The sequence below is a fragment of the Carlito syrichta genome, unplaced genomic scaffold (assembly GCF_000164805.1).
Source record: "Carlito syrichta isolate Samal-C Ts95f unplaced genomic scaffold, Tarsius_syrichta-2.0.1 Scaffold302790, whole genome shotgun sequence".
In the NCBI taxonomy this organism is placed as follows: domain Eukaryota; kingdom Metazoa; phylum Chordata; class Mammalia; order Primates; family Tarsiidae; genus Carlito; species Carlito syrichta.
In genome coordinates this window covers 165187-177776 of record NW_007246886.1, presented here as the reverse complement: position 1 = coordinate 177776, position 12590 = coordinate 165187, and the positions used below count along the sequence as shown (strand labels likewise).

Below are 12590 nucleotides of genomic sequence, written 5' to 3'. Positions count from 1 at the left end.
CCGCCTGGGCAGCGAGACCTCATCTCTACAATAAATCAAAAAATCAGCCGGGCATGGTAGTGCGCGCCTGTAATTCAGGCTACTCAGAAGGCTGAGGCGGAAGGATCGCCGGAGCCCAGCAGGTTGAGGCTGCGGTGGCCGGGAGCGGCCACTGCACTCCAGTCTAGGCGACAGAGTGAGACTCCAACTCAAAAAAAAAAAAAAAAAAGAAGTTCTATGGTCCATATACACTCTAATGCAGTGTTTGTGTGTCTATCTCATGTTTATTTTTCAGGATGGTATGTAGTTACCATTATGTTCTTAAAGGAATCTGTGTCCCAAAAGTGACCGAGAAATAATTACCTACAGGATAACATATGGAACCTTTCACATAGATAAATTCTTCACGGTCTGCTCCCCTGTTCCCAGATTAATTTGTCATTACAAGCTTCAATCACATTGGTCTACTGGCAGTTCCTAAGAATGTCATATTCTTTTATTTCCATGTGTTTGCACTGGCTATTTTCACATCTGGTAAACTCTTTTCAGTACATGTAATCTCCTCTGAAGCTTCCTTAAGCTACTCTAATACAAGTATTTCCCAAATATTTCCACAGCTTCTCTTACTCATTTTTGAGTAAGTATACTACCTGGATTTTAATTGTTTTATCCTCTTGTGAGTATCTGACATGGAGTAAACATTCTAATATTTGTTTATTCTTTGCTTTAGAACAGGTCTCTAAAAGTGAGGCAGGGGTCAGGCACAGTGGCTCACGCCTATAATCCCAGCACTTGGGACACCGAGGTGAGAGGATTGCTGGAGTCCACAAGTTTGAGACCAGCCTGGGCAACTGGTTAAGACTTCATCTCTACAGTAAATCAAAAAATTAGGCGGGTGTGGTGGTACATGCCTGTAGGTCCAATTACTTGGAAGACTGAGGTGGAAAGATCACCTGAGTCCAGCAGATTGAGGCTGCGGTGACTGTGAGCATGTCACTGCACTCCAGCCTGGGCAACAAAGTGAGAGTCCGAAAAAAAAAAAGATGAGGCTGTGGTGGCCCACATCTGTAGACAAGCTACTTGGGAGGCTGAGGCGGAAGGATCACTCGAGCCTAGAAGGTTGAAGCCATGGTGAGCCACGATTGTGCCACTGCACTCTAGCTTGAGCAACAGAGTGAGACCTCGACTCAAAAAAGGAAGATAAAGAAATCAAATCCTGACTTGTCAGATACTTTGTCAAGGCTGATAAGAACTAGCCCCATTTATCTGAGTCCTTATTGCTTACTATTTTTGCCTGATCTATATGGCAATTTAAGAAAACAGCATGCTTGCCCTCTGCCATCCCCTATAAAATTATTCAGAAATCCATCTCTATACGTTCATTCTTTTGTGAGCCATGCTTAGAAAGGTCATTAAGGGTTACCTCTTAGCACAGTCGGGACATAACATATTATCTTCTAGGTCTGGGGATGGGAAAGTGCAGGCTGGCAACAGGAAGAGAGAGATCATCCTCCTGGGCGTGGCAGGCATCCAGGCCTGACCTGCGTGAAACTGCAGGCGAACCCAACCTTCTGTGTCTGCCGAAAGAGGTCTGCCATGGACCACACACCACCTGATACCTGGGGAGGGAAAGAGAAGCAAATATAAACCAAAAAAATCAAAATAACACCAAAAACAACGTCTCGGTTGATTTTTCTTTCTTTTATTCTGCTCACGAATCAACTGAGCTGGATGCAATGGCTTACACCTGTAAGCTCAACATGATGAGAGGCTGAGAGGGGAGGACTGCTTGAACCCAGGAGTTTCCAGCCTAGGCAACATGGAGAGAGCTCATTGCTACAAAAAAAAAAAAAATCAAGCTGATGATGTTAAACATCATGACTTTTCCTGAGCTAAGACATCGATCCAGGTATTCTGATCACAACTGATTCACCTTATCACTGCACTGTACTACTTCAATCACAGAAAACAGGTAAAAGAGTCTGTTTAAAAGTGCAAAGACAGTTGGGCTTGGTGACTCAGCCTGTAATCCCAGCACTTTCGGAGGCCGAGGCAAGTGGATTGCCTGAGCCCACGAGTTCAAGACCAATTCGAGCAACTTGGTGAGACCTCATCTCAACAAAAACTAGAAAAATAGCTGGGCATGGTAGCACACGCCTGTAGTTCCGGCTACTTGGAAGGCGGAGACAGGAGAATCGCCGGAGCCCAGCAGGTCGACGCTGGGGTGGCCATGATCATGCCACTGCACTCCAGCCTGGGCAACAAAGGGAGACTCCATCCAACTAAAAAAAAAAAAAGTGCAAAGATAGCCTAAGAAACACAGCAAGACCTCGTCTATACAAAAAATTTAAAAATTAGTCAGGTGTGGTGATGCACGCCCATAGTCTCAGCTATAAGAGGCTGAGGCAGAAGGATCACCTGAGCCCAGGAGATCAAGGCTGCAGTAAGCCAGGGTCATGCCACTGCTCTCCAGCTTGGGCAATAGAATGAGACCCCGACTCAAAAAAAGAAAGAAAAGAAAGCCGGGCTCGGTGGCTCAGCCTGTAATCCTACTCTTTGGGAGGCTGAAGTGAGTGGATTGCCTGAGCCTGTGGGTTAGGAGAGGAGAGGAGAGGGGAGGGGAGGGGAAGGGAGGGAAAAGAAAAGAAAAGAAAAGAAAGTGGTACAGATAGCAAATGATGTTTGAAATTGAGAGACAGGAGCAGTCATGGAAGGCTCAAACATTTGTAAATAAGCCAGTATATGTAATATCTTCCGGGTTAGGCTGTAAAACAAAGTAGAGAACATGTGTGTTTCACACCATACTCTTGGACCACAGTATCTGCTCAATAATTGCTGAATGAAGAGGAGCATGAAAGGATGAGTAATTGGGGGGGGGGGTGGCGGTATTAGCTCATATGGCATATTAATGAAAATTAGAAGGAAGTGTCATCTTTTTTTTTTTAATTACTGTTGCCCAGGTTGGAGTGCAGTGGCATGCTCATGGCCACCACAGCCTTGATGTGCTGTGCAATCCTTCCGCCTCAGCCTTCCAGGTAGCTAAAACCATAGGCATGCACCACCACACCCAGCTAATGTTTTTTATTTATTGTAGAGACATGGTCTCGTCATGTTGCTCAGGCTGGTCTCAAACCCCAGGACTCAGGCAATCCTCTCACCTCTGCCTCCCAAAGTGCCAGAATTACAGGCATGAGCCACAGCTCCCGGCTAGATCGTCTTGGGGAATCAAAGTGAATGTTGTTTCTCTGAAGTGACACTTACGCTTGAAGGCTGATCTTACCAGAGACTGGCATCACAAAGGCCTCGACAGAAGCAGGAGTGGATCGTAAATTCACAGCCTTAGGCTGCACGGCTCGTGCAGCAATCCTTGCCCATGCCGCCAGCATGGCTTCCTGAGCTGAAGTTACCACTTCAACGGTAATATTCTCTAATGCACTCTCGTTCAGCTTACAACTTTTCCGACGCCTTGCTCTCTTGGTCAGTGACTTGTGTTCCCTCGAATATGGCTGTAATTTGGCCTCCTGTGATGTTGCAGGAATATCCTATAAATGAAATTCATGATGAGTATTCAGTGAGCACTATTGCCGTGAGGACTTCTGTGGCAATTGTATCACTCTCTGTCCTGACCTGAACATGGATGTCAACGTGGAAGGGCTTAGGGATATCAGTTCCCTTAGAGCAGTGGTTCTCCACTGGGAGAAATTTTTGGTCATTAAAACTGTGTGGGGGTGGCCAGTTGCAATTGGCCAGGTACAATGGCGTTTTGGGAGGCCGAGGCAAGAGGAATGCCTGAACCTGAGGGTTCAAGACCAGCCGGGGCAACTTGGGAGACATCTATACAATAAATCACAAAAACTAGTCAGGCATAGTGGCGTGCGCCTATAGATCCAGCTACTTGGAAGGCTGAAGCGGAAGGATTACCTGAACCCAGCAGGTCGAGACTGCGGTGGCCGTGGGTGTGCTGAGACTCTGACTCAAAACAAACAAACAAACAAAAAAATTATTTGGGCCGGGCTCGGTGGCTCAGCCTGTAATCCCGCGCCTTTGGGAGGCTGAGGTAAGTGGATCGCCTGAGCCCGCGGGTTCGAGACCCACCTGGGCAACTTGGCGAGACCTCATCTCTACAATAAATCAAAAAAATCAGCTGGGCGTGGTAGCTGCACTTGTAGTTCCAGCTACTCGGAAGGCTGAGGCGGAAGGATCACCGGAGCCCAGCAGGTCAAGGCTGCGGTGGCTGGGAGTGGCCATTGCACTCCAGTCTGGGCGACAGAGTGAGACTCCAACTCAAAAAAAAAAATAAGAATAAAAAAATATTTGGCCCCAAAGTCCATAGTGTTACAGTAAAGAATGCTGCCTTAGAGGTATGACAGATACAGGCTGGGAGTGGTGGCTCACACCTGTAATCCCAGCACTCTGGGAGGCCGAGACAAGAGACTTGCCTGAGCCCAAGAGTTTGAGATCAGCCTGGGCAACATAGCAAGACCTCTTCTCTACAATAAATTCTTTAAAAAATTTGCCAGGCGTGGTGACACACACCAGTAGTCCTAGCTACTCAAGAGGCTGAGGCGGAAGCATCGCCTGAACCCAGGAACCAACACTGTGGTGGCTGTGACTGTGTCGCTGTACTCCAGACCAGGTGGCAGAGTGACTCTGACTCAAAAAACAAAAAAATAGAGAGATGGTGGGAGACTAGAGACAACTTAGGATCAGACGCCCCCTCCCGCCCTTGACACACTCATGACTCACATGTTTTTGTTCAGGGTATGCGTGCCTCTGAAGTCTCAGATAAACATCTGTTTTCTTAGAAAATAAAGAAGGAAATAAAAGTTAAAAGGTGATGAAGCTTCCCATACTGATTCCAGGCAGCAGATATTCCCACCGGTGTACTAACCTTGCCATCGGTGCTCAAACTGAGTTGTTGACACCAGTTCCTCAACGTGTCCCGACACACCTTGGTAATGGGAGGCAAAATGGTGGGTAAGGGGAGGACTGGGACTTTGCATCTGGCTTTGGGGAGAACGCTGAATGGTTCTTTCACTTCAGGTGGATGAGCTGAGAAAAGAACAGCATCAAAGGAGTCATAGTTTAAAGTCTGGAAGATTCTTTTCTTTTCTTTTTTTGGGGTGGGGTTGGAGTCTCATTCTGTTGCTCAGGCTGGAATGCAGTGGCATGCGTGCAGTCACCGCAGTCCTGACCTGCTGGGCTCAGGTGATCCTACAGCCTCAGCCTTCCAAATAGCTGGAACCACAGGCATGTGCTACTATGCCCAGCTGATTTTTTAATTTATTATAGAGACGAGGTCTCGCCAAGTTGCCCAGGCTGGTCTTGAACCCCTGAGCTCAGGCAATTCTCTCACCTCTGTCTCCCATAGTCCTGTGATTACAGGCATGAGCCACTACACCCAGCTGTCTGGAAGATTCTTTAAAAATTTTGCAAAGATCTGGCTGGGCAAGGTGGCTCAGCCTGTAATCCCAGCACTTTGGGAGGTTGAGGCGAGAGGATTGCCTGAGCCTGGGGGTTCAAGGCCAGCCTAGGAAACTCGGTAAGACCTACAGTAAATCATAAAAACTCGGTAAGACCTACAATAAATCATAAAAAAAACTAGCTGGTGTCATGCGTCTATAGTTCCAGCTACTTGGAAAGCTGAGGCGGAAGTATCACCTAAGCCCAGCAGGTCGAGGCTGTGGTGGCCGTGAGCGTGCCACTGTACTCCAGCCTGGGTGACAAGAGTGAGACTCCAACTTAAAAAAAAAAAAACAAAAAAACAAAATTTACAAAGATTTTTTCACATTTCCCACAGCCCGATTTGCATTTATACATATGCATTTTTATTTCTCATATAACAAATGAAACAATGAATTCACAAATTGAAGGACTTGCTCAAGATCACACAGCCATTAAAATGGCAGACCTGGGACACAAACCTACGTTTGGACTCTAAATTCCCTGTTTTGTGTAATAACCTACAACAGCTTGTTGTTTTCTGTGGCCCTCAGCAACCAAATGAATAGAATATTGTAATGGATTTCTCCTCTCAAATGTCTAGATCTTGGACTGCAAACCACCAGCTCTCCCCATAGAAATCAAAGAAGCCACCACTAACTCTTCCCCTGGTAAGCAATAGCCCATCATCTGTCAGCCTGCTTCATTTTCATTCCTCCTGGGCTCCCCCAACTTCCCTCGCTCTGCTTAGGTCTAACCCTCTTTTTTTTTTTTTTAAGAGACAAGGTCTCACTGTGTTGCCCAGACTGGCCTCAAACTTGAAATCCAGGCTGGGCTCAAGCAATCCTCCCACCTCAGCCTCCCAAATTGCTGAGATTTACAGGTGTAAGCCATGGCACCCAGTCTCTAACCTATCATTATTTACTTCATCTTGAAATCCTTATTATTGGCCCAGAAAATATACTCATTCTGAAAATATGTATTTGATGCTTTTATATGAAACACTGAGGGCAGAAACAAAGGGTCATGATTTTTAAGAGCTGCTATGTTATTTGATCAGTAATTACCTGCCAAGTAAAATACTAGGTGGTTTTCAAAACTATTTAATCTTTGTAAGAGGCAATTACATATTAACCTCATTTTTATAGAAGACCCTCATGAGTTGGGAATCTGAACTCATATCAGCTGCCCCGTAAGAGAACACGTGCTTATTTTGTTCTTAAAAGCAAGGCAGACCAGGTTCGGTGGTTCAGCCTATAATCCCAGCACTTTGAGAGATTGAGGCAAGTGGACTGCCTGAGCCTGTGGGTTCAAGACTAGCCTGGGGAAATTGGCAAGACCTCGTCTCTACAATAAATAAAAAAATTAGCCAGGTGTGGTAGCGCACCTGTCGTTCCGGTTACTTGGAAGGCTGTGGCAGAAGGACTGCCAGAGCCCAGCAGGTAGGCACTGCAGTGGCTGTGAGTACGCCACTGCACTCTAGCCTGGGCAACAGAGCGAGACTCCAACTCAAAACAAAACAAAACAAAAGCAAGGCAGTGGTAGCACGGGCTTAGCTAACGAGAAGTATGGAACTTTCCTAGGTCTCCTACCACGGGTTTTTAAGCTGAGATTTAAACTGGGTGTTGTATAGACAGAGGATAAAGGGGGAAATAAACCTTACTTTTCTTGGGCTTCCCAGAGTTGTAGGAGTAGCTAACTGAGCAATCCCTGCCCCTCATACCTTTGCTGTGTTTCCTGGTCTTCTTTGGTTTGACATCAGAAGTTGACGAAACACTTGGTTCCATTTGTTGTTCTATGTCTGGTTCATCTTTAACTGGAACCAATGTCAAAATCACACTTTCCTCATCATCTATTTCCTCCTCAAAGAAATTCTGGAAAGAGAAGAAAGAGTCAGTCATTGATTCTCATGCAATTCAACTGCTTACTTTCAAGGCACAACAAATGAACAAGAATCTGAAAGGGCAGGCCTGGTGAATCACGCCTGTAATTCCAGCCGACAGTTTCAGCCACTAGGGAGGCTGAGGCGGAAGGATCATCTGAGCAGAGGAGGTCAAGGCTGCGGTGTGCCGTGATCGAACCACTGCACTGCAGCCTAAGCAACGGAGTGAGGCCCCCACTCTAAATAAAATATTTTTCAGGTGGCTCACACCTATAATCCCAGCACTTTGGGAGGCTGAGATGAGAGGATTGCCTGAGCCTACTGGTTCGAGACCAGCCTAGGCAACTTGGAGAGACCTCATCTCTACAATAAATTAAAAAATTAGCCGGGCATGGTGGTGCACGCCTGTAGTCCTGAGCCTACTGGTTCGAGACCAGCCTAGGCAACTTGGAGAGACCTCATCTCTACAATAAATTAAAAAATTAGCCGGGCATGGTGGTGCACGCCTGTAGTCCCAGCTACTTGGAAGGCTGAGGTGGAAGGATCACCTGAGTCCAGCAGATCGAAGCAGCAGTGGCTGTGAGCATGCCACTGCACTCCAGCCTGGGCAACAGAGTGAAACCCCGACTCAAAAAAAAAATTTTTTTTTAAAAGAGAGAATGAAAAGAAAAATGAAACAGAGAAGACAACGGGTAGAGAAAAAAGTTACTGGGATTCTTTGACTGTGATGTTGATTAGCGGATCCTTTATGAAATAAGGGAAACGATGAATTGGCAAAAGCCAATTCACAAGTGGGTGATCATGAAAGAGAAACTAGAAGGGCAGGGCTTGGGTTTCGAGAATTATTTTCCCCAGGGCCTTCTTCCTCATCAGCCAAAACACCAAATACTTTCATTTTGTCTCCTAAATTCCTTGGGAATATGACACGATTCCCAAGATCCCCCAGTCTAGCTGCTACCAAATTTTACCTGGCACAGTCAATAACCTCCTGCTAAAACCATTCTGACTCTGATCTTTCTGTGCAGATTGCTCCCTGCTTGTTGAAAATTCCTCAATGGCTTCTCGTTGTTATTCAAGTCAAAGATGAACTCAAATTAGCTCACAAATCTGTGTAGGCTACAAATTCCAGGTCCCTGCCTGCCTCTCAAGCTCCAGACCCCTGAGATTTTTTTGAGCTCCAGCCACATCAGGATGATTACAGTTCCAAGATATGAGGGGAAGGGATGTACCTATTTTCCTCTTTGTTACATTCACAGTAGCTAAAGGGAGCCCAACACACATGATAGGCATTCCATGCTGTCTTTGTGACCCAGTGGATGAAAGATAAAGTGGATACCTGGAAGGAACTGACATTTACTAGTTTCCTACAGGACACAGGCACAGTGCTAGGTGCTTTCTGTATTTCTTTTAATTCTCATCGGATACTTGCAGTCATTAATTCGTTTGTTCGGTTTTACAAATGAGGAAACTGAGTCTTGGAAATTAAACGAACAGTGCCATCGAGTACCACATGCTTGAGTACGGTTCTGAAGTTGGCTTTTCCTCTCAAATCCAAGGGTGAATAAACTCCATTCCCGTCCTGCTGTAAAATTCGCTCCTAGAGCTGATGCCATGCCCCTCCCCCTCCCCTAATTGATCTCTTGATGGCTCTTGATTACTTTTACTCCTAGATCATACATGATTTTTGCATTTGTGTACCACTTTTTAAAACCACCCCCCACACTTTCTCATTCCTGTCAGCTTCAATCACTGTTGAATATGACTCCATTACAGCGATAAGTAGGGGCTCAAAGCCTAATGAATGCGACTTGCCTCGACAACCTTACACCTAATTTTAGCCAGTTTGGTCCTCTCACCTGGCACATTGGTCCCTGGAAAGACACCGTGACACTGTCTTATCCATTTAGTTTTCTATACAGTCCAGGGCAACCCAAGCCTAGTATGGAAACTCCTTTGGCAATTACTTCTTACTCCTGGAGAAAAGAAAACAACTGGCCGTTTCCTGACTATCCAACATTACCCTTTTCCACTTTTTTATGTTAACTTTCCCTTAAAAAAAAAAAAAAAACCCCAAACAACCATTTTTACCTTGTCTAGTTTCAGCAATTTAATTTAACCCAATTCTTAAATTTTTTAGTCCAATCTTGTCCTTTGGATTAGGAAGAAAAAAACTTACTTCTTTTCACTCTCACCCAAATACACACAGACAGCGCCATAATCATATGAAAGAAAAGTAGCAATTCATTTGCAAAGAGGAGAAAGTGCCAAGATGGGGGTTTCTTAACCTCCAGACGTGAGGATTCGTGGCAAGAAGAGCGAGACCCACCTGAGACCTAGAAAGACTCTGAGAAGCGACTCCGTGAAATAATTCTGTTAGGGCAAAACATACCTTCTTGCTGCTGTCATAGTTTGAGTCTGACATGTTCAGCAACATGCGGGACAAGGCAAAGACAGCAACGCTGAGGACACCTGCAGTTAACTTCTTGCAACCCGAAGGCTTGAAGCCCGATTTCTCCTTTTATAAGCAAATGTCTCCTTCCACTTCCTGTTTCCCAGATGAGCTGTTTTCCTCCCCTCCACGTTCCCCCCTCCCTCTCGGTCTAAGAACGTGATGCCGTTGTCAGTTTTTTATTTTCTCTTTGAGTTGGAGTCCCACGCCGCGTCCCAGGCTGCAGCGCCGTGGCGCGTTCACGGCCACCCCGGCGCCGACCCGCCGGGCTCCCGCGATCCTTCCGCCTCTGCCTCCCCGGGAGCCGGAACTACCGGCGCGCGCTACCACGTGGGTTTGCTGGAGAGATGGGGGTCTCGCCAAGTTGCCCAGGCTGTTCTCGAACCCCTGGGCTCAGGCGGTCCCCTCGCCCCGGCCGCCCAAAGTGCTGGGATTGCAGGCTTGAGCCACCGCGTCGGGCCAGTGTTACCAGTTTTATGCCCTGTCTTGTCCATTCGGTAATAGTGAAATTTCGGGTTTGTGAGTACCACTTCAAACCCTTTCTTAAGAAAGTGAATTTTTTTGGTCTTTATGCCTCTCAGGTGAAAGTTGGAGCCGAGCGCGGTGGCTTACACCTGTAATCCCGGCACTTTGGAAGGCAGAGGAGAGGATTGCCGGAGCCCCGAGGTTCAAGACCAGCCGGGGCAACGTGGCGAGACCGCGTCTCTGCAAATCCAACCAATTAGCCGGGAGTGGGGGCGCGTGCCCGTAGTCCCGGCTACTTGGAAGGCTGCCGTGGCCGTGAGCATGCCGCTGCACTCCAGCCTGCCAGGCCGGGGGACAAAGTGAGACTCGGACTCCAAAAAAGGAAGAAAATTGAGAGAAAACTGGAAATGACGAATACCGGCTTTTAAGTTTCAGTTAAGTGAACAGAATGTTTTAGAACGGTTTTAGGACAATATGGTTGATAAATTAAATTACTTATTATGGAGGGGATAGAGACAAGATCAGAGGATTTTAGGGAACAGTTTATAACTGGGTTGTGGTCATGGGTGTGTCACTCATTGGAGGACACTAGCTTTTCTTTTTTTCCCTTCCTCGTGCTACCTTGTCTAAATTTTTTTATAATTTTATTTTTAATTCATATATATAATTATCTTATTTTATTTTATTTTACTTTTTCTTTCTTTTTTTTGGTCGAGATGGGGTCTCGCTAAATTGCCCAGGCGGGTCCCAAACTCCTGGGCTCAAGCCGTCCTCCCGTCTCGGCCTCTCAAAGTGTTGGGATTACAGGCATGAGCCACTGTGCCCAACCAGGAGACCCTAGATTTAATCGTAGGCTGAGATAACATAATCTCTCTTAGATCTAGTTCTGAAATTCTGTTCAGAATAGGAGCAGGGAGAGCCAAAACACTCAGGCAAGTGATGGAATGGAGAATGCAGGAGAAGGAATCGATGTCCTTGGGAACTGCTGGAGCGTGATACTGGAGGCAGAACGTGGCCACAGATGAAGCAGATGTTCTCACAGTTCACTCAAGGGACCGGAGTGCATAAAGCAAATCGTCATTTACCAGTAATATGGCAGCACTGAGATCCAAGTGCCCTCGTGGGGGCTTTCTCTGTCTCTAGAAAAACGACTTGTTTTATTAGTTTCGGGCCCCACGGTCAGTTTAGTTTAGTAGTAAAACATATTCAAAGTGCAGACTGCAAACTCCGTTTCAGTTTACTGAGGAGCTGATTGGAAATATAAATTATAAGGCCTCACCCCAGACCACCAGAATCAGATCCTTGAAGGTGGGGCCTAGGAATCCATGCTTCAACAAGCCCTCCGGGTAGGTAATTCTTAAGCTTCTAAAATCTAGAAGCATTGGCTAGATCTGGAGTTTTGGAGATAGACAATGGCAGATAATGATTGGAATTCCGACTCCTCCCTTCCAGGATGGAAACTGAATGCAGCCTTGGGAAGATGCAACCCCAAAAGTGCTCAACCTACCTACTGAGCGTTGTGCTTTTTCTGGGCAATTTAGAGGAAAGCATCGACTGAGACAGGAGTTCAAGTGGGAAGATAACTTCATTACCATATATTCTTCATTGTATTTTCCATAATAGTATTATTTGCTTTTCTGGGTTTTTGTTTGTTTGTTTGTTTTTCTCCATGTTTTATAAGAATGTTTCACTTGGGGTTAGGTACAGTGGCTCACGCCTGTAATCCCAGCACTTTGGGAGGTCAAGGAAGGAGGACTGCTTGAGAACAGGAGTTCTAGACCAACCTGGGAAACAGTCTCTCTCTCTCTCTATCTCTCTCTCTCTCTCTCTCTCTCTCTCTCTCTCTCTCTCTCTCTCTCTCCTCTCTCTCTCCCTCTTTCTCTTTCTCTCTAATTTAGCAGAATGTATTTGAACAAAAACAAATCAGAACCAGACACATTACAAAAACTCTAACCTGCAATGTGATCAGAGACAGTGTTTCTTTTTTTTACGTAATGTTTTATTATGGGATCCTTTTGTAGTTCATAAGGGTGATGATTTGGTGTTCACACTTGTAAGATATGCCTCCCTCAAAACTTGTTATGACTTAGGCACATTACCTGTCTGACAAGAAAAAATAGTTTTTTATCATGAAAAACTTAAAACATATACAAAAGTAGATGGTAATAATTGATTCCCAGCCAATATGGTTTCATGTAAATCTCCACCCATTTTCCCTTGGGTTATTTTGAAGCCAGTACCAGATCTAATATAATTGCATTCATAAATTCAGGAAGAACAATACTTATTTCCTACCATAACTACAATATCTTTTTTATATCTAAAAATAATTGCCAGGGTCAGTGGCTCATGCTATTATCCCAGCACTTTGGG

At 45.7% G+C, this 12590-nt stretch overlaps 1 protein-coding gene across 1 annotated transcript in view; it reads right to left on the bottom strand.

Annotated features, from left to right (window-relative positions):
- Positions 1-9725, bottom strand: part of DPPA2 (developmental pluripotency associated 2) — a 12748-nt gene extending 3023 nt beyond the window's left edge. The window contains exons 1-6 of the mRNA XM_008057150.1: positions 9693-9725; positions 7145-7295; positions 4871-5031; positions 4726-4779; positions 3260-3521; positions 1403-1598 (exon numbers count right to left, since the gene is read on the bottom strand). Of these exons, the coding sequence (XP_008055341.1) occupies positions 1403-1598; positions 3260-3521; positions 4726-4779; positions 4871-5031; positions 7145-7295; positions 9693-9725 (857 nt within the window). The remainder of the gene's footprint in view (positions 1-1402; positions 1599-3259; positions 3522-4725; positions 4780-4870; positions 5032-7144; positions 7296-9692) is intronic.
- Positions 9726-12590: the final 2865 nt, after the last annotated feature.